This window comes from Macaca fascicularis, chromosome 15 (assembly GCF_037993035.2).
Source record: "Macaca fascicularis isolate 582-1 chromosome 15, T2T-MFA8v1.1".
NCBI lineage: Eukaryota > Metazoa > Chordata > Mammalia > Primates > Cercopithecidae > Macaca > Macaca fascicularis.
Window position 1 is genome coordinate 122,543,876 of NC_088389.1, and position 21,909 is coordinate 122,565,784.

At 53.0% G+C, this 21,909-nt stretch overlaps 1 protein-coding gene across 1 annotated transcript; it reads right to left on the bottom strand.

Moving 5' to 3' along the window:
- Positions 1-452: 452 nt before the first annotated feature.
- SPATA31E1 (SPATA31 subfamily E member 1) lies at positions 453-7,318 on the bottom strand. The gene is made up of 4 exons (XM_074017852.1): positions 7,074-7,318; positions 6,220-6,277; positions 5,620-5,680; positions 453-5,358 (listed from the first exon to the last, which is right to left on the bottom strand). Exons 1-4 carry the CDS (start codon positions 7,299-7,301, stop codon positions 555-557), a joined length of 5,151 nt encoding a protein of 1,716 aa, XP_073873953.1. The 5' UTR covers positions 7,302-7,318; the 3' UTR covers positions 453-554.
- Positions 7,319-21,909: the final 14,591 nt, after the last annotated feature.

The window sequence follows — 21,909 nt, forward strand, 5'->3', positions numbered from 1 at the left end:
GGGGCAGGGAGGCTGCTGGGATCCATCACTCCTCCAGCCTCAGGGGAGCCTACCAGCCCCTCAGGCCGTGAGGCCCCTGCAGACCCAGCCCCTACAGCAGTACAGAAGTTACCTTAGTGAGAACGGGGATGCAGTGAGCCAGACCCGGTGGGGTCGCCATAGGGTTTGCTGTCCTTACACGTCCTGAAGGCTCTGGGTCGTGATCCAGCTTAGAAACCAGACACGGTTTCTCCCTGGACAGGGAGAAGAGGGGGTCCTCCACGTCCCTGCCAGCCTCCTCCAGGTACAGCCATTCTGGAAGCCGCACTCAGAAGGAGCGGACGCTGAGCCCTTTCCCGTGCCCTAGCATGGCACAGACAGAAGCCACCACCTCTGCAGGGAAACCAAGTGTATTGGGAACTTCTCTGTGAAAGTCGGGAACACATGGCTGTGCTCACCCAGGCAGGACAGGCTTAACGTGTAGGTGTCAGTTTTATTTGAGTAGAACCCCGTCGCCCCCAGGAGACGTGCAAGAAGCCTTCTCTGGTTCAGGAGGCAAGACCCCTGTGTAGACCTCAGTTCCAGCGGCCGCAGATGGGGCCACCCGAGGCACTTGCCACTCGTGGCCTGTGGTGGTGGGGGCCAGCTGGGGACACAGGCTCCCGGGGAGGTGGGGCCCATCTGCTGTCTCTGTCCCTGATGTTCCTGTTTTTGATAGGACAGTGGTGGCCCCTGGGGGTGGCTTTGGGGCTGCAGGCCGGAGCTCTCATCTCTCTGCTATGTTCCTGGTGGCAGTGACCCCTGTAGCCGCAGGAAGGCACATTCTCCTGGGCGTGGAGGTCACCTTTGTGGCGACTGACGTCTGAGGGACCACGTCCCCACGGAAGCCCCAGTTTGTCCACCAGGATTTGCCCCACAACTCTGCTGATGGTCCAGGCTTCATCAACCATGCAGTCCATAAACAGCCTTGCTGGGCCAGACCCCCAGCTCTGGACAGCATCTGCCCCAGGCTTGCCTTTCTCCAGGACGTCTTCCCACCCTGCGCCTGTTTTCCTGGGGTGTAGACCCCGTGGATGGTGACCAATCTTTCTCCGGAAGTGGCTTTCTGGTGGCGTCTCTCGTTTCTCCGGCTGAGGCTGGTTGTATTTCCTTTCTTGTTTGTCTCCTATTTCCCTGGTGTGAGCAGAGAGGCTCCTCCCACTGGCTTCAGAGGTCCTTGGTCCCTTGGAGCCGTGTCCCTGCTCCCCTGGTCTGGGTCTTCTGCGGGCCTCGCCCTTGTCCGCAGAGCCCAGCGTCTTCTGACTCTTCTGTGGGGCCTTTGCTTTCGGGCTCCCAGGCTCCCGCTGCCCTGGGCTGTCCCCTCCCTTCCATAGAAGGGCCCATGGCCCCTGAGAAGCCGTTGTGTTCTTATTGGACACACTCTGGGAGGTGGACAGAGGGGCCTGAACGGGCAGCCTGTCTGTGGCAGGGAGCATGTCCACGTGGCGGCCTGGAAGGCACAGATCTATGGCGCCATCCTGGAGGAGGACGCCCGAGGCACGGCCTGGCGGCTGCTCCTCTGAATCCACCTGAACTAGGAGTGCAATCTCATTGACCACCTGCGCTTTCAGGCGCAGCTGCTCTGGATCCTGAGCAACACAGATTGTAGACCCTGAGGGGTTATCAGTGGTCCCCAGAGCCCCCGTGCTCCTCAGATCCACCTGAACGCTTCCTGAACGTGTCCTCACACTGGCTCCCACGGTGACGTCCCAAGCGGGGGGCTTCTCCTCCCCCACCTTCAGTGCCTCCAGGGCGTCTTCGGCCCTTGCCCACTGGGACCCTATGCTGAGCTCTTGCAGGGCTCTGCTACTACACATGTCTCCTGGGGACATGCTCTCACTCTCAAACCTTGCCTCGTTCCCAGGGATTTCTGAACCCGTACTCCCCTCTAGTCTGGGTTTGGGTTTCCCGGATGCCAGGACAGTCCTGCTCTGCCAGGTTCTGCCCACAAGGCTGCATGTGGGGGGCTGAGAAAACCCCCTGTCCTCATGTCTACTTGGAAAGGCCTCTGATCGCCCATGGGTGTCAGCTGACTGGGACCCTCTCAGGGGCCTCTGGGCTTCCTCCTGCTCAGGTGGTGGGGAAGCGAGAGCGCCACTCACCATCAGGACTGACTTGCTTGTTGTTCTGTTGTCTCCTGGACCGTTCTGAGGATGTTTTCCCAGGAAAATGGGAATGTTGGCTGCAGACTCGTCCGGAGATTCCCAGGAGGCCCAGGGGGGAAAGGTGGATTGTGGGAAGGGCGGGGCCTGAGCCTCACCTGACCAGACATTTATGGGCTCCAGGGACTGGAGGTCTGGACCCCACCTGTGTCTCACACGGAACCTTAGAAGATGCACTTCCAGCATCTGCTGGGTGCAGGGCTGGAGGAAGGAAAGCTCGCGGGAGGTGTTCGCGTGGGCTTTCCCACCCCTCCAGGATGCCAGCTTCCCGGGTTTCCTGTGGGCGTCAGACTGGGGAACAGCACATTTGACCATGAGCCAGGAGCGACGCACAGGCACGGGGATCCAGCCCTCTTTGATCTCCCCCACCTTCCTGGCCAGATGGATTTGCAGATTGTTTTCCAGATGCTCCTTGTCTGGGTCCCTGGGTGCAGAATTTACTGATTGGTACTTCCAGGGCCTCCACATGTCACCTTCTGCCTCCTCCTTGTCTTCCTCCAGAAACTTCACTGAGGTCCTTCCTGAGCCTCGATCCCGGCTTGGGTCTGGCCGTAGTTTGGACCGTAAGCACCCTTTCCCAGACAACCTTCCGGAGCTCCTGAACCCGGCCTTCTGCACATCCTTCCTGCCCTTCCCTGCAAATCCAGAAGCCTGGGAGGGCAAGAGGGCCTCCTGCATGTCTGCTGCCCAACTCTGGGGCCTCCCTGGGAATTCCCCCTCAGGCGGCGGCAGGTCCCCAGATGCCTGGAATCTGCTGGGAGGGCCACAGGACTGCTCCTGGTGGATGGCACTCCTTCCTTGCCACCGGTGCTCTGGGAGCTCAGGGCTGGTGGCAACCCCGGGAAGGATGGGGGCCGACTTGGGGCTCCAGGAGGCTGGCCTCTCCTGGGGAAGGTGGGCTGTGGGCTGGCTCAGGACAGCCGGAGACTTTTGGAGGAGAGAGGGCAAAACCCTCTTCCACTTTGGTCGCTTCTTCAAGGTCCATTCAAGATTCTCCTTTCCAGCGGGGATGACAGACTCTGTCCTCTCCTGGGTTGTCGGGTAAGATGCCCCACAGTCCCTAATCTGGGGTGGAGAAGAGCACGGTAGGCTTGGGACAGGGGGTGAGAGGTGGGCCTGGGTCTGGATCCCAGCCAAAGGCGGCGGCTGGGACTGTGGCCAGGCTGGAGTGAAAGATTGGGGTGGGGCCATGTGGTGGGGCTGGGGCGGTGCCTGGGAAAGCTGTGAGGATGCCTCAACCTCAGGTTCACCTGGAACAGAAGTAGAGGCTTTATCCAATGATACAGAGTGCGCATTTTGTGAGGAAGGCAGTGCCTGGGAAAGCTCTGAGGATGCCTCAACCTCAGGTCCACCTGGAAGAGAAGTGGAGGCTTCATCCAATGATACAGAGTGCGCATTCTGTGAGGAAGGCGGTGCCTGGGAAAGCTGTGCAGATGCCTCAACCTCAGGTTCATCTGGAAGAGAAGTGGAGGCTTTATCCAATGATACAGAGTGTGCATTCTGTGAGGAAGGCGGTGCCTGGGAAAGCTGTGCGGATGCCTCAACCTCAGGTTCACCTGCAAGAGAAGTGGAGGCTTTATCCAACGATACAGAGTGTGCATTCTGTGAGGAAGGCAGTGCCTGGGAAAGCTCTGAGGATACCTCGACCTCAGGTTCACCTGGAAGAGAAGTGGAGGCTTTATCCAATGATACAGAGTGTGCATTCTGTGAGGAAGGCGGTGCCTGGGAAAGCTCTGAGGATACCTCGACCTCAGGTCCACCTGGAAGAGAAGTGGAGGCTTTATCCAATGATACAGAGTGTGCATTCTGTGAGGAAGACGGTGTTTGGGAAAGCTGTGAGGATACCTCGACCTCAGGTCCACCTGGAAGAGAAGTGGAGGCTTTATCCAATGATACAGAGTGTGCATTCTGTGAGGAAGACGGTGCCTGGGAAAGCTCTGAGGATACCTCGACCTCAGGTCCACCTGGAAGAGAAGTGGAGGCTTTATCCAATGATACAGAGTGTGCATTCTGTGAGGAAGACGGTGCCTGGGAAAGCTCTGAGGATACCTCGACCTCAGGTCCACCTGGAAGAGAAGTGGAGGCTTTATCCAATGATACAGAGTGTGCATTCTGTGAGGAAGGCGGTGCTTGGGAAAGCTCTGAGGATACCTCAACCTCAGGTTCACCTGGAAGAGAAGTGGAGGCTTCATCCAATGATACGGAGTGCGCATTCTGTGAGGAAGGCTTGCTAGAAACCCAGGCTGTGGCTACCAGGGACTCGCTGTTGAAAGATGGGAGGTTCCAGAAAAGCTGGCTGCATTTCTGCTGCAAGTGGTCCCCCACCGCTGTGGCGTCAGAGACTTGCTGAGGACAGGGCAGCTGTTGTGGTTCAGTTGACACGTTCCAGAAGGGATTTAGAGTCGTGATGTCCCACTTCTTCCCCAGTGATGTCATCTGCGGGTGGTCGGCCCGTTCCCTTTCTTTTCCCTGCCACATCTTCATCAGTGCTCTCTTGGCGATGAGAGTCTCCAGCAGCTTCTGCACGTCAGGGTGGATGAATGTGCACACACCTACCTCCACGTGCCTGGGTGTGGAGTCTCCCCAGAAGGAAGCCTCTAGGGGCTGGTCGGGAAGATGCTGTGGCTGGGATTTGCCATGTGAACAGGTGGAGAGGCCCCAGGTGGTGGCAGCCTCCCTCCAGCAATAGAGGTCCCAGATGGGATCGCTGGAGCGCCCAAGGCCAGAGATCACCCTGGTTGGAGAAGGCGGCCCCTGGCTGTGTAGAGGGGAGCTCTTGGGGACGGGGCGTGTTGTGGAGCCACACTGAAGTCCAGCCAGGCTGGAGTCGGGTGGAGGTAGAGAGGTCAGGGGACCATGCGGCTGTGTTGAAAGAGGAAAAACCACATGTGGCCGGGATGCAGGGTGTTTTAGGGGAAGCAAGGGCTCTGGAGGCCCGGAGGCACTCAGGGTTGAGTGTGGTCCAAAAGGCTCTGAGAAGGTCATCGGACCTGGTGACTGGGTGGAGGCCAGAGGAGCTGGGGGAGCTGCTGGGGACAAGCTGGTGGGAGACAGATCTGGCATGCATTTCCCATGCAGCTGGTGGGCCTTAGCAGGCGCTGGTTTGCACACGTCACCCGGGGGGTCTCCACCTAATGGCAGATGGGAGCCGCCCTCGCCAGCGAGCTTCCTCAGGTGGCTGCAGGAGACAAGAGGCACAAGCTGCAGCCAGGGGCAGGTGGGGCCAGGAAGCCAGGAGGGGTGGGCACCTGGGGCCTACAGCTCCTCCACCTCCCCCGCTGCTGACTTCACAAAGCTCTGCCTAAGCCTGCCCCAGGGCTTCAGTCCTCTCCTCTCCTCTTCCCAGGACCTCTCCCTCCCAGATCACCAGCAGGCCCTAGGGTTGCATCAGAGGCCCTGGTAGGAAGGAGGACATGGAGAGAAGGGGGAAGCTCCTCACCTTTCCAGAAGGTTGTTCAGGTCCCGAGTCTCCTCCAGCTCCCTCAGGAGGTTTCTGCAAGCTGGAAGTCAGGAGACAGGGTTATGGTGGAGAGGGCGGTGCCTGGGAACCTCACGGAGGCTGAGTGGATGTCTCTTTAAGGGACACCACAGGGAAGTAGACCCTGAAGCCCACACATCTGTGTCCAAGGACACATGGCCCTGATGTTGACAGGAAGGTGTCCACTGTGCAGCATTTTGTCATTTGCAAAAAGCGCTTCCACGTCCACCCCTTCATGGGTGTCACAACCATCTTGTTGGGAGAGCAAACGGGTGGTCTCAAAGAGGAGTCAGCCATGGCCGAGGTACACAGCTGTCCACATGGACCTGGAGCCTCCCTGACCTCCGCCCATATCCCCGCAGGCCTTGGTCCCTTCCCCACACCGCCCCCTTATGGGCAATCCCGGTCCCAGGCCCCCGGCTTCATTCCCACAGGGAATCTGAGGCCCCAGGTTCCGATTTCCCTCCCAGGAGTTTCCCTCTCAGGCCTCTGCAAATGACTTCCTCGGGCACAGGCGATGCTGTCACCTCTGGGGAGTCCCGGGGAGCAGCAGAGCCTCACCTTTCAGAGCTGAGATCTTCTTTCTGCTCCTGGACCTCCCCCTTCTCTCCCTTTGAGGCTGAGAGGCAAGAAAGGATGAGGGGCTGGGACCAGTTCTCAGTCTCCTCTCCCCAGACCAGCTGCACACATGCAGTGCTCATGAAGGACACGGCGCCCTGCCTCTAGCTCAGGGAGCTCTGTGTGCGCTTTTTACTCATGTTTATCGTGAATGAAATGTTTTCCGTTTTCCTTCTTAGGAAAAGGCAAGGAGGGGTTTTCTGTGTGGCTCCGCCCCGGCTGTTCCCAGTCCCTGCTCCTCCCCTGAAGGCACACCCAGGCTCAGGTCTGCAGGCGCCTCTGAGCTGCCGGTAGGATTCTGCTTCGGAAGAGACTGGAGAGGAGGCCGGGACCACGGGGTTGTGGTGAAGGAGGAAGCAGCAGCTGTGGCCGGGGTGCAGCCACAGGCGAATCCAGGCTCTTGTGGGAGGCTCTCGGGGGCTCAGCACAGCTCCCAGATCACACCCAGATCACACAGAGGAGGCTGGGCCCCCAGGCACCTGGCCCAGGAAGGGGGTGATGAGGCAGGGCTGGGGCCTCTCCTCCCACAGAGACCTCACTCCTCTCCTGACCCGGTCGTCGCCACTGAGTCTGGTGTTGGTTTTTGCCCTGACGCCCCCTGCGCACCCCACAGATGGTCTGGGAGCTGGGGGTGGAATCCTCCGCCCACTCTCGCCCCTGCCTGCCCTGCCCTGCCCTAGAGGGATGACGAGATTTCCCATCGTGGGAGCGTCTCTCGTTGTTTGGGAAAAGTGGAAATGAGGGGAGGAAAAGAAGAGAGAATCTTTCTCTGTGGGGCTGGGCTGAGGGCTCCTTACCTCCCTGCTGCTCCTCTTCCTCCCGGGCGGGGGTGAGGGCGGGTCACTGTGGAGGTAGGAGAGTACCAGGTAGAGGAGCACCAGGCCACACACACTGGTGAGGATGAAATCCATCATCCAGGGAGTGGAGCTGGGGCTCAGCCATGTGGCACTAGGGCTCTTCAGAGGAAAGAGCATTTTCTCCATCTGAAGTGCAATGTCGCCTTCAAGCAACTGAGGGCTGGGCATCCCCTTTGGGTCTAGGGAGTGGGGCCCAGGCCTGCATCATAGAGCTGGGGCCTCTTCCTCACAAAGGGCTCCTGGGGGCAGGGGAGGGGCAGTGGGAGGAGGAGGCTGAAGCACAGCCCCGCCCTCAGCTCCCAGCCCTGGGTCCCTCCACCCTCCTGGGTCCCCCGGATCCCTCCCTCCCACTCTAGCTGCTCACCTGTCAGAGACAGCCCTGGGTCCATTTTCCATTCTGTTCTGAAACACAGGTGTCACCTGGCTTTCCTTATACCTTGGAGATCCAGGCCTGAGCCCACCCATTTCATAGCCTTTGAAACTCTGAAATTCTCTTAGCAATCTAGGTGGTTTCCTAAGGATTATTTTAGAATCTCCTGTTTTCGTAATTTTCCCACACCCTATGTTTTCTACTTTCGTCACCCCAGAATAGAACTTTTAAATTCATAAAACTAAAAAATATAATAAAAACAAATAATTAAACCTCCAAATGACATTTTTATGTTAGGAACATAATTGTGAGTTACCAACTTACGGAGCTTGCTGTAACAAAACCTCAAACACTTTGTTATTTTCAAAGCAATAATTAAGCCTTTACTTATTCTCTTTAGATCTTTCATATGTTGTCCTGATCCATTTTTTCTTTCTCTGCCCCAAATACAGTCCTCACTCTCCTAAGTGTTGGAACATGTGTACTCCACCATAAGCCAGGAGTGGTTTGGGGTGATCTGAGGTCCAGCTCCTTTGGGTGGAGAGCAGGGCTGGGCACTTCATGCCAGGCTGGAGTCCAGTGTTCAGCAGCCTGTTCTGATATCACTCATGTCCTCCGTACATACTCTTTTTTTTTTGAAACGGAGTCTCACTCTGTCTCTCAGGCTGGAATGCAGTGGCACAATCTCGTCTCACTGCAACCTCCCCCTCCTGGGTTCAAGCGATTCTCCTGCCTCAGCCTACCGAGTAGCTGGGACTGCAGGTGTGTGCCACCATGCCCAGCTAATTTTTGTATCTTTATTAGAGACTGGGTTTCACCATATTGGCCAGGCTGGTCCTGAACTCCTGACCTTGTGATCCGCCCGCCTCGGCCTCCCGTTCGTATTCTTTGCTCCACAGTGTGTCCTGTTTTTCACCTCCTGCCTGCTCCAGACCACTGGGGCCTCGTGTCTGGCCCGTACCTGATAGGTAGGGTACTTTGAGCCCTGGAGGAAATGTTCTCATTATACTATTAGACGTCTTTTGGGCATCTGAAACTCAGGATTAGAGATTGCACTTTTTAATCACTGTGTGATACATTTATTCAATACTTGAAAAGTGGCCTTGAAAATCATGTATATCTTTGTCATGCGTTCTATGTAGCCTCAATGGGAGTGAGACCATCTGAGTTTATTTGGGTCTGTTCTCATGAATATGCACCTTCAAGAGCACATCTGCTTTATCTACTGCTGCTTTTATCTGTCTACAGTCTCTTCCTCCTTTGTGAGATTGTCCCTGGGGAGACATGACAGTCCCTAATGTGTTAACTGGGTTAACTGGCAAGAGTGGAGACCCCAGTGACGCCTGCTAGGATCACTGGGAAGTATGGCGGTAAGTTCTGCTTCATTTGCAGGGAGCCTAAGCCTGAGAAGTGGGTCTCATCTTGACCTGCACAACTGGGCTTGGGCATGCAAGGAATTGCCCCACCACAGGCCACTGCCAGGTCAGTAGGTGCGCTCTTTGTGAGGAACAGGAACTGGAGATCAGAGACAACTGGTTCACATCAGCTCCACATTTAGGGAAAAGATTCGTGTTAGGTTCCATTCCTCCTCAAACCTGATGTTCGCCTTTCTGGATAAACGAGAGGACCGTGTGGGTGTGGGGGTTCCCGGTCTCTGGTGGGCTGTGTGCATGTCTCCATCCATGCGCCTCTGTTCCCTCCACAGACTTCACTCTGCAGGCTCAACTCTCAACTGCTGTTCATCCAACCACCCACCCACCTGCCTGCTGCAACGAGGGCGAGGCTTCCCAGTGCCAGGCCCTTGCTCCTACTGCTGCAGGGAAATGAACCTCATGGCCTTGCCTTGACAACCACCCCCCAACCACACACACACTTTCAGACACGGTGGTGCCCACAACAGACCCCTGGGGGCCTTTGTGGGACACCACACCTGCTTGGGAAGAACTGGGCCTCTCATCTCCCCTGGGCCGACCTGGGAGCCTTCTTTTGCCTTCCTGCCTTTGTCAGCCCGTGTTTTACTACAGCCGATTGCTGTTCCTCACAGTGCCTGTAGGACCCTCCTTCCTGCACACCACAACCCCTGGTCCTCAGGCATCTCCAGAGTCCTGGGAGTATTCCTGGGCTCTGGTGTGGACTGGAGTTGCAGCTTTGATCTCACCCCAGGTTTCCACTGCAGGGAAGCAGAGGAAAGGGGAAGAATTCCTTAGAAAATGAGAGTGAGGCCGGGCGCGGTGGCTCACGCCTGTAATCCCAGCACTTTGGGAGGCCGAGGCAGGCGGATCACAAGGTCAGGAGATCGAGACCATCCTGATTAACACGGTGAAACCCCGTCTCTACTAAAAATATAAAAAATTAGCCAGGTGTGGTGGCGGGCACCTATAGTCCCAGCTACTCAGGAGGCTGAGGCAGGAGAATGGCGTGAACCCGGGAGGCGGAGCTTGCAGTGAGCCGAGATCCCGCCACTGCACTCCAGCCTGGGCAACAGAGCAAGACTCTGACTCAAAAAAAAAAAAAAAAAAAAAGAAAAGAAAATGAGAGTGAATTTCTCTTTGGAAGAACAGCTTCCCGCCCCCCCATAGTCTCTGATCATCCTTAAGTATTTAAAACAAACAAATATACCCACACAGGCACTTCCTATGGTGAAGCTTAACTTCCTGCAAATATCTCTCATGTTGCATACATATGAAATGCATGCACCTCACCTGCACAACCTTATCATAGTCAATGTCTGTCTGTCTCAGTAGAGACCTTGAGGTACCTTTCCTAGTGTGTTTTGATTGTCAACCTTTGTGGACCCCTGTGCATTCATGCTTCCCTAACTTCTGCATGAGGAAAACAGATAGGGGAATGCGGGCTAGCAGGAGAGTGCTGCGAGTGTGTGTCTGGTGGGCAAGAAAGAATGATCATCCTGCTGACAGTCTTCCTTTGGACTTCATAGTTAATCTGGAAATCTGCTTGAAGAACAGTGGAAACACTTACTGAGTACGGATTGTTGATTCTATGAACTCTTTGGTACACCTAAATGCTTAGGCATCCAAATTTTATAGTTATTATGCAATTATACATGCACACACTTACAGATTATAGGAAGACAATTTTTTATATGATAAAAAAGATAATCTTGGTTATACCAACAGACAAATTGTTCTTATTGACTGGGCGTGGTGGCTCACCCCTGTAATCCTAGCATTTTTGGGAGGCTGAGGTGGGTGGATCACCTGAGGTCAGGAGTTTGATACCAGCCTGGCCAACATGGTGAAACCCCATCTCTACTAAAAATACAAAAATTAGCCAGGCATGGTGGTGGGTGCCTATAATCCCAGCTACTCGGGAGGCTGAGGCAGGAGATTCGCTTAAGCCTGAGAGGCGGAGGTTGCAGTGAGCTGAGATTGTGCCACTGCACTCCAGTCTGGCGGACAGAGTAAATTTATTTCCAATGTATACATATTTTCTTTTCTTTTTTTTTGAGACGGAGTCTCGTTCTGTCGCCCAGGCTGGAGTGCAGTGGCCGGATCTCAGCTCACTGCAAGCTCCGCCTTCCGGGTTTACGCCATTCTCCTGCCTCAGCCTCCCGAGTAGCTGGGACTACAGGCGCCTGCCACCTCGCCCGGCTAGTTTTTTGTATTTTTTAGTAGAGACGGGGTTTCACCGGGTTAGCCAGGATGGTCTTGATCTCCTGACCTCGTGATCTGCCCGTCTCAGCCTCCCAAAGTGCTGGGATTACAGGCTTGAGCCACCATGCCCAGCCTGCATATTTTCTATCACAGAAGAATTTGCTGCATAGTTAACTCAGTTAGTAATCACCAAACTCAAACAAATACATCCTTAATTAGTTGAACGAAGATCTTTTAGTGGAGCTATAACTCAAACTCAAGGCTACTGTATTGCCAAATAGCAAGTGGTTTAGTGGAACTAAGAAACAGGAGCATAGCAAGGAAGCTGGTGGTTACAGTGGGAAGTTATTTATTCACTTTATACTTACTTATGCAGCACTTATGAAGAATCAAGTACAGTTCTAAGTACCTTTAAAATGTAAATCTTTGAATATTTAAATAAGAAAAGCTGAAGTATGGGATAAATAATGTATACCTGTAGGGTCTGAGGCACAAAGGGCATCACCAGCATGTCTGGAAAACAGAATTACTGTTAGGCGTGAGTCAAACTGTAGCTCTGCATTTTGATGAATCATTCTTACCGGCAAGTTCCTACTATATTACTTTTCACCAAAACACGTTGTGCACTTACCATTTCTGAAGAGGCCGTGCATGTCAACTCTTCTTTGCAGTTTTGATCAAATTTTTCCTTCTGCCTCTTCCCCATAGTTCTATAACCTCTAAACCATGTGTCTTAGTCCGTACAGACTGCTATAACAAAGCACCATAAACGGTGTTATAGGACCAACAGGTGCATATGCCCACTACACAGTAACAGACCAATTACACCGAGACAGCAAGCGCTGTAGCAGAGAACGAGTTTAATGATCACAGGGATGGAGCAAGGAGATGAGTGGAGACCCTCAAACCCATCTTCCGGAGGAGTTCTGAGCTGGGGTTTTTAAGGAGATTGTGGAGGGTGAGGGATAGAAGATTGGGGTTGTTGACCGGTCCGGGAAAGGAGGGTGAAACCATCAGGGTGTACAAGCTGCGTTCTTTGGTGAGTCAGCTCTTGTGGGGTTCTTCAGACCCACTGGCATCAGTCGTTGCATTTGTATGCAGGACCCAGCAGACTCCCTCACCTGGAAAACAACATTTTATAATGTTCAAGTTGCTGCCTATAGAGCAGTTATGGGGACTGTAATCTCTGTGACGCTGAGGCAATAGGCATGAAACAACTATGAGGAAGGGGGACAGAGAGCGGCTGCCCTCGTGGTTTACGCTGAATGTGCTGCAAGCTTTGCTTATTTTCATTTCTCCCCCTCCCCTCCTCCCTAATTAATTTTATAAAGTTTATAGGGATGGATTCAACAGGGTGACTTATAAACAACAGAAATGTATTTCTCACTGTTGTGGAGACCGAGAGGTCCAGGATGGGGACACCAGCAGATTTGGTATCTGGTGGGGTCCTGCTTTCTAGTTCATACATGACTGACTTTTCACTGTGTCCTCGTGTTGAAGAAGAAATAACTGAGCTCCCTTGGGCTTCTTTCAGAAGGGCACTAATCCCATTCATGTGGGCTCCACCCTCACACCCTAATCACTTCCCAAAGGCCGCATTTTCTAATACCATCACCTTGGGGGTTAGGATTTCAATACAACAATTTAGGAGGAACACACACATTCAGCACCTTGATTCAAAGTTTAGTTCTCTAAAAATGTCTTTGCGGAGAATTTCAGAGAACCTAGAGTAAATTTCCACATGTGCATCATTCCATTTCCCCTTGTAACGTCTGTTAAACCACTTAGTGGCAAGGGCTTGGTGGCAGAATCATCTACTGTTATGTCTAACTCTTTGATGATACGGCAGACCTCTGGAGAACAGAAGCTATTTTGGATAAAACGCCTGTTCAAGTTCAAGCAGCATAGAGGTACCTTGAGTTTCTGTGAACCTAGGCCTTTTTTTTTTTTTTTTTTCCAGGCAAGGCCCTATTAGGGTTGGAGACCTTTGAGAAACACCTCCAACACAGACCCCCCACCCCCAGCAATCCCTCCAAAGACCTACACGGAGACCCCAAAGAGATACCCAGAGACCCACACAGACAGCCAGAGACCCACAGAGACCTCCACAGACATCCCCATGGAGACCCACACAAACACCTCCGCAGAGACCCCACGGAAATTCACACGGAGACCTTCGGGAGAGACCCACACAGAGATGCCCAGAAACTCACACAGAGATTCACTAGTGACCCACACACAGATCTCCACAGAGACCCCCCAGAGACCCACAGAGGGACCCCACCAGAGACCCCTACAGAGATTTCCCCACAGAAATCCGCACAGTGACTGTGAGAGAGGCGCTACAGAGACCCACACAGAGACTTAGAGAGACCCCCAGGGACTTACACAGAGTCCCCCCCACAGAGATCTCCCAGAGACCCATGCAGCTACCTCCACAGAGAACCCCACAGAGACCCTCAGAGACCTCCACAGAGGCTCACATTGAGAGACCTCTGCCTGAGACTCAAACCCAGAGAGAACTCAGAGACCTAGCGCTGAGAGCTCCCCAAGGACTTCCTTACAGGAGACTTGGAGATGAGCATGAGGTCTTTCTTTTTTTTGTTTTTTTTTGAGACAGAGTCTCGCTGTGTCACCCAGGCTGGAGTGCAGTGGCGCGATCTCGGCTCACTGCAAGCTCCGCCTCCCGGGTTTACACCATTCTCCTGCCTCAGCCTCCGAGTAGCTGGGACTACAGGCGCCCGCCACCTCACCCGGCTAGTTTTTTGTATTTTTAGTAGAGACAGGGTTTCACCATGTTAGCCAGGATGGTCTCGATCTCCTGACCTCGTGATCCGCCCGCCTCGGCCTCCCAAAGTGCTGGGATTACAGGGTTGAGCCACCGCGCCCGGCCGAGCATGAGGTCTTTCAATGCAGAGACCTCCCACGGAGAGTGCCTCTCTCTGCACCACACAGGCGTCTCCCAGAGCCCTCTTAGGAAGACATCATGCAGCCTCCCGGACCTTCCAGAAACCTCACAGACTCCCTCAGAGACCTCACAAGGAGTCCTCACACGAGAGACACACAGACACCTCCCCAGACACCTTGCACAGAGACACCAGGCAGTGACCTCCCACAGGGACCACACATGGCCACCAGGCACTCACACAGTGACCTCCCACAGGACCTCCTGAGCACAGACCCATAAACCTCTTCACAGAAGCCTGGCCCAGAGCTCCACAGACTTCCAGAGAGTTCCCCACAGAACTCACCTCAGAACACACAGAGGCCTCCCATGGGCCTCCCAGAGACCTGTCACTGAAGCCTCCCTCATTAACACCTGGGGCCTGAATCTCTTCTAATCAGCCACACCCACCAACCGTGGCTTCTGATCCCTACAAGTTCAGCAGTAGGAGGGTGAGGGGGATGGAGTAGAAGGGCAAGAAAAACACCTGTGTTGGGCACTGGGCTGCCAGGAACCCCTGATGGTAGGAGTTTATAGCAGCTGGACTTCATAGGAGCATTCTGTGCCACTGCCAGGGGTCTTGAGCCTGCCCTTCCTTGTCAGGGGAAGCACTTCCTCTGGCTAGTTCCCATAGTTGCCCTATCAACCTCCTCATCATCAGGCAGTACCCTATCTGTAGCCATCCTCCTCCCCTTAGAACCTGGCTTTGAAGCTGGGCCCACTTTTGCTCTAACGTGGTGGGGGGTGAGCAGTTATTCCTGATGCAGCCTCTTCTCTGCTGCTGCTGGCACTCATCCAGCCCTATCTTCCAGGATGGCTCGAGGATGTTTCCCCAAAAGCCAGGGGAACAAGGGTAGGTTCTCAAAGTTGGTCCCTGGGTGCCCCTTGTGGAGGCAAGGGCAGAGGTACACAGAACACCAAGAACACGGAAAACCCAGGCACCCCTCCCTTGTCACTCCCCAAGTTGCTGCAAATGCTCCATGCACTCCCCTCCCGTCCAGGTCCTGCCTGGGTGGTCCAGGGCCTCCTGTTGTGTTAAGTCTTCCAGCTGCTATAAAGCAACCTAAATTCATGAAATTTTTCTTTCCCATTTTCAATTAACTTTGTTGCCTGCTTCTACCAGTTTATTTAAAAGAGCATTTGTGGTCCCAGGAAAACAGAACTCAGATATAAGTTTTTAAAATTTTATATAAATTTGGAAATGTAAAGACTTAAGCTTAACTCTTATTACTATTTATGTAATATTGGCACTTGCCTCTACAGATATTTGCCAATTTCTCTCTCTTTCCTCTTCACCAAAATTAGAAGATATGTTTAGAATTAGCTGTGAACATAGTTCAATGTGCTGTGGTAGAGAGTCCCTGCATGCCCCTCTCTGCCTGGACTGCCCCTGCCTTCTCTCTAGGACCATCTATACCTCCCTATTCTCCAGACAGCTAAAGTCCTCTGGGTCAACTCCAGCGCTGCAGACAGCATCCATTCTTAGAGGCTATGGACTATGCCATTCTGGTGGTTAGAAGTTTTGAACAATATCCATGCTGATCTGTCTTTGTTTAAAATTTTGATATTTTGAAGTTCATCATGGAGTTTTTGCCTAAATTTGTGTCCTTGGAAATACTGCATTAAAATATTATTTGTCTTGACTACCAATTTTTTTTACTCCCCTTAAATTATGCACATGACTCTTATTTGAGTCACTCTAGTCTTTGCCCATCCTCATCTGCCTTAGTGTTCAATTTTCACATGGTTGGAGCTATTCACTGTTTCATGGAAACCATTAAAATAGTGAGAATGGTGTCAGGTGCTGCTGGACACACAGACTGTGATGTTGTAAAATATGTATTTGGTCTTTGACCCTGTTTCTTGGCATACAACTCTTAAAATCCTTAGCATCTCCACCGTGATGTCTTTTTGTATGTTAATGAGTTGACTGGTGGCTGAAGGCCCCTAGATAACTTCAGGATGAGACAGGCCCTGGGAAGACTGGGGCTGGATTAGAGGGTTGAGACTCTCAGCCCCAACCTCCTGCGAGGGGAGAGGAGCTGAAGGTGAGGTGATCACCAACGTCCAGTGGTTTAATCATTCATGCCCACATCATGAAGCCTCCGTAAAAGCCCAAAAGGTCAGGACTGGGGGAGCTTCCAAACAGCTAAACTCTTGGAAGTTCCTGAAGGGTGGTGCACCCAGTGAGGGCATGGAAGTTCCATGCCCCTTCCTATACTTCACCCTACATGTCTTTTCTCTGTATCCTTTGTAATATTATTTATAATGTTGCAGAAAATCAAGAGAGCAAGAGAGATCTCCGGGTAAAGCAGGAGAATCTTTATTGAGTGCACTCAGACCCAGCGGACTCAACATCCAAAGACTGGACCCCGAACAAAGACAGGTTTTTGCTTATACATCTACTCCTAAGTGGTGTGAACATGAATGTACAGAAGCAAGACAAAGGCAGTTAATCAAACTAAGACAGGTTCATAACTCAGGTCTACATATACTCCTTGCTATTCAGTCCAGATGGTCGTTATCTAGATTGGTTCAAAGGAGTTTTGCAAAGACTCATATTGCGATCCCCACCATAGCACCAGCTGGTTGCAAGCTAGACCTGCTCAGGCATGTCTGGTAACCTTTGCTATACTGCTTAGATGAAAAGGCAGGAACCTACAATCATTAACTATAGGAAAAACAGGAACTCATACAACTTACAGAGCAAGGAGCAAGGTAGAGTTACATAGCAGAGGGGATAGGATTTAAGGGGAGGTTTGCTTATACTCAAAGGAGAGATAGGAGAATTTAATCTCCTCCTATTCTTATGTTAAGGGAGTGCTGGGAGAGTCTTCAGAGCACAATCCTTTGAGCTCTGACCCTTAGATAACATTATTGAAACTTTGCCTGTTACGGCCTTTGAGATGAGCCAGCCTAATACAGGCAGCTTGTTTTTGCCCTTTTAATTTTTATTTCTCCTTTCTTTCGTTAATATCCCACCTCAGTAATAAACCAGTAAACATAAAAGTGCTTTAGAATTTATTGGGGACAGGCTTGTAGTTGCCCTAAAAAGAACTGGCTCCTGCAGAGGCTTGAAAACGCCAGGCTCAGGGCCAGGGGTTGGCCTCCCTTGCTGTTGAGCTGATCTGGGCAGAGTTTTCCCCGGGGTTGGGTTGGTGGAGTGTGGGTGGGGCCCTCATTTTGGGGCACCTGGGGACACTTCTTTGCTAGCCTGCCATATTACCCCATAGGAGCCTGTACATGCCTGGACTCTGGGTGACACAGGGGACATGGGGACAGGCATTGGCAACCACTCTTGCCCACTGGTGCCCACAGGCACGGGAAGCAGGCAGCACATGTCCATGCCCAGCTGCCAGGGTTGCATTTTCACCAAGGTCTATGTAGATGGAAACATTCTGCTCCCCTCCAAATTCATTCATCCATCTTTCACTCATTCATTCATTGATGACCAACAGATCTTCAGAGTGCCTACCATGCTCTGCACCCTATGCTAGGCACACTGCTGAAGCTGCTATTCTAGAACATTCTGATTCTCAGCTCCTTCTGTCTCACCTCCCCCCTGCCTCGCCCCCACCACCCATCACCCTCACTCCCTCCACCACCTCACAGCACCCTCTTCAGCAGAGGCAGCCCCAGGAACATTTCTGAGAGATGGTGGAGAAAGCTACGGGGAGGTTCCTCCTCCTTCTCCTTCTGATCCCTTTCTCTCTCTCACCTTCTGTTTCTCCCACTCCCTCTCTGTTTCTCTTCTCTCTTCCTCTCTCGTTAACTGGGTCCACCTCCTCCTCCTCTCCCCATCCCTCTCCTTTCTTCTCTCTCTCCTCCTCCTTCCCCTTCTGATCCCTTCCTCTGGTTCTCCCTCTTTCCAGATCTCTGTCCCCCTCCTCTCTGTCTTTCTCCCCTCTCTGCTTCTTCTCCAGTCTTACACACACACACACATACACAGAGAGAGACACACACACACACCCCATAGCTGTCATCGCCTGAGATAACTGCAGCACAGACATGAACCTGATCTGAGGCTCAGCGTGTGAGGGGAATGAAGAGGCCCCTAAGATGCTTCTGAGCGTGTGGCCCACGTGCCCATCCCTTCTCATCTCCGTTTGCAGCACCACCCTTTCGGCACCCCCAGCAGCCTGGACCCGACCCTGGGGCTGGGAGGAAGGTGGGGCTGTGCTGGTGCAGGGGCTGGGCCCTGCTCAGGAGGCGGCATCAGGAGGAGGCTATGTCAGGAGAGTGGTCTATGTGAGCTTGGGCTGTGTCTAGCACAGCCATCACCAGGGTCTCTAGAGATGTGTGTGGGTGGATGGGATGACATGGCCAGCTGCGTCCTGGCAGGTGAGCCTCACCACCCCTCCCCTGATGGCCCAGCTCAGCCACCGACAGCTGGAGTTTGGGAGGAAGGAGGCTCCACTTTGCTCTGACAGACATCATTGCAGGCCTGAGGTTGTTCTGATGAGGGCGGGGCCCACATGCAGAGGGCACGGACCCTTCTCCTCACCTCCTGTGGTGAGCCAAGCCTCAGGCCAGTGTCCAGTCAGGGCCTCCTATGGGTTGCCTGTGTGCCAGGCTGGTCAAGGCAGCACCTGGAGGGATAGAGCCTGCCTAGCCCCATGGGGGCAGAGGGGCAGGAGCCTCCACCTGGGAACAAAGGCCCTGTGGGATCCGAGCTGCTGAGCCAGGCGGTCTCTGTTTCTGTTCCCATGGCCACCCCCACCCCCAGACCTAAGTATCGGATGCCAGGATGGACAGCAGCCAGTAAGCATGCCCGGTTCAGCCTCCCTGATGGATCTGTCCAGGCTCACATGAGACCATAAAAGGCAGTCCCAGCAAGCCTGGCTGCTACGTCCTTCTCTACCTTCTTGGGGGCTGCAGGCCCCTGCATTTCATTATCTTGGCATCAAAAAATAAGCGACAACAGCTCTGTCTACTTCTTTTGTGGGGGAGAAAAGTGCTCAGAAAACTGAGCCAACAGCACGGCTTTGCATTTGAGCGGCTCTGCCAACTTCCAATGATTGTTCGAGGAAGCCAGTGGAGGGGAAGTGGGTGCCCTATGTTGAAATGGGATGAGGCTGGGGCCTGGGATGCACTTGAGGGATGGGAGGTGGCAGAGCCAGTGAGGGGGTCGGAAAGCTCCCTCTGGTAGGCCCAGTGTGACCTGTGGAAAGGAAAGAGGCAAAGCAAAGCCGCCTTCGCCGATCTGACTGCCAAACCCGAGTGTTTTATGCTGTGCCCTGCAGGGCTGGCACCATTATCCAATAAAGTCTCCATTTAGGATAAAGCAGTTGACCTGTTTTGAGAAATCTGATACATGGCAAAGCTTTCTGAGATACCATCTGAGATTTAAGATTGGAAATCTCTGCATCAGCCTGTCATTTTGTAACAACGGTCGGTCGTCAGGAAATTTCCCGTAGACCTTCCTTCTGTGATATGTTGAGGTTTCAAACGGAATTGGGTGGCAGGTTGTGGTTGTAAAGATATGTAGCCAGATGGGCTGAGGTAGGAGGCACTCTCTCAAGCTCCTACATCCCCCGGTGAGGGCGAAGGGGAGCTTCCATTTCCCATAACAAAAGAAAAACTTCGGCCAAATTAAATTTATAGGAGTTTAATTGAGCAATGAATGATTTGCCTTATTTGAACATGGTTCGAATAGTTGGCTGCATTTAACTGACCAAAACTCGGTGATTGGCACAAGTGTAGGCTATGATCTGTTTACACCTCCGCTTGTTATAGTTCACAAAGTACAGAGAAACCTTTAGGCCGAACTTAAATATGTAAGGAGGCAGCTTCAGGCTAAACCTCATTTAACACCCACAACAAGCAAACCGATGGAACTCGAGGCCCCAAGGCAGATCTGGCTGGAAATCCAGCCACCTTCAGCAAAGGGTTAAACAAATGAATGGGTGACCGATGCCTGATCAGTTACCAAAGACAATCATGATATTTGGGGGACATCTTTGGTGAGGGTTTCTTGGGAGAGAACAGCCTGATGTCAGGCCCCTGGAGGAAGATAGCATCCTGCATGCCCCGAGGAGCTGAGTGTGCCTCAGTCGCGGGCCTGAGGCTGCTCTGCTCTCCCTGGGAACCTGGACTATGGTTAGGGGCACAGGTGACAGGAAAGGGCCTGACCGTACCCTGCTCTGGGGTCACACGAACCCTCCCCACACCCTCCTCAGTACTGAGACAAGGACACATCCCCAGCCCCTGCACAGACCTGGCAGCCTCACCCGGCCTGCCCACCCTAGAACAGCGGACCCCCAGGCCTCCCAGTTCTCCCTTGGCCGCCACCCTAGCCCTGGGGTTCCCTCCCTAGCTCCAGGTGCCTGCGAGGGCTGAAGGCTCAGGGTCCACTTCTCCCACTGGAGCGGCACCCAGGAAGAGTCTCTGTCCCCCAGCTTAGTTCTCTGCACCTCAGAGCTGGGAAGAGGTTTGCAGAACTGGTGGTTGTCTAGGAGCAGGAATGTGCTTCCTAGGCTGGGCACAGTGACTCACACCTGTAATCCCAGCACTTTGGGAGGCTAAGGTGGGTGGAGCACTTAAGCCCAAGAGTTGGAGACCAGAATGGGCAACATGGCAAAACCCCGTCTCTACTAAAAATACAAAACTTAGCCAGGTGTGGTACATGCCTGTAATCCAGCTACTCAGGAGGCTGAGGCAGGAGAATCACTTAAGCCCAGGAAGCAGAGGTGGCAGTGAGCTGAGATCGTGCCATTGCACTCCAGCCTGGGTGACACGGCCAGACTCCTCAAAAAAGGAGAATGTGCTGCCTCCATGGGAAAGGCTGGGCTCTCTTTAACCTCCCCCAAAAAGTTGTGTATGTGTAGAGAGTGTATGAAGTGTGATGGATGTGGTATGTGATGTGTGGTGTGTGGTGTGGGTGGTGTGTGTGTGGTATGAATGTGTACATGTGGTGTGTATGTGATGTGTGAGGCGCATGTGTGTTGCATGAGTGTCGTATGGTGGCGTGTGGTATGAGTGTGTTGTGTATGGCGTGTGCAGAGTATGTGTGGTAGAGTGTGTGTGGTGGGTGTTGTGTGTGGTGTGTGTGGTGGGTGTTGTGTGTGGTGTGTGTGCTCTGTGTGTGATAAGGTGTGTGTGTGGTGGGTGTTGTGTGTGGTGTGTGTGCTCTGTGTGTGATAAGGTGTGTGTGTGGTGGGTGGTGTGTGTGGTGTGTGTGCTCTGTGTGTGCTAAGGTGTGTGTGTGGTGGGTGGTGTGTGTGGTATGTGATACGTGTGGTGTATGTATGTGGTATTTGTGGTGTGTGTGGTGTGGTGTGTGGTGTGTGTTTGTGGTATGTGTGGTGTGCATGTGGTGTGCCAGTGTGTGTGTGGGGTGTGTGTTGTGTTGTGCCAGTCTGTGTGGGGTGTGTTGTGTTGTGTGTGTGGTGTGTGGTTTGTGTGTTGTGTGTGTGTGTCATGTCGTGTGCCTGTGTTTTATGTGTATGTGTTGTGTGTGTGTGGTGTGGTTTGCCTGGTTTGGTGTGGTTGGTGTGGTTTGCGTGTGGTGTGGTTTATATTGTGTGTGATGTGTGTGTCATGTGCCTGTGTGGTGTGTGTGTGTGGTGTATGTTGTGGTTGTGTATGTGTGGTGTGTGTAGTGTGTGTTGTGTGTATGTGTGTTGTGTGTGGTTTTGGTGTGTATTGTGTTTTGTGTGTATGGTGTGTGTGCGTGTGTGGTTTGTGTGAGATATGTGTTGTGTGTGGTTTGTGTGTTGTGTGTGTTGTGTGTTGTGTGTGGTGTGCATTGTGTGTGGTGTGTCTTGTGTGTGTGTGGTGTGTATTGTGTGTGTGTGGTGTGTGTGTGGTATGTACTGTGTGTGAGGTGTGTGTTGTATAGTGTGTGTG

Bases quoted from the DNA above. Each gene is read 5' to 3' on its own strand.
- SPATA31E1 (XM_074017852.1), bottom strand. From the start codon at position 7,301: ATGCCCAGCCCTCAGTTGCTTGAAGGCGACATTGCACTTCAGATGGAG. The intron at 5,681-6,219 runs GTGAGGCTCTGC...CCTGACTTCCAG, and splicing joins GAAGATCTCAGCTCTGAAAG to CTTGCAGAAACCTCCTGAGG. The intron at 5,359-5,619 runs GTGAGGAGCTTC...TGTCTCCTGCAG, and splicing joins CTGAACAACCTTCTGGAAAG to CCACCTGAGGAAGCTCGCTG.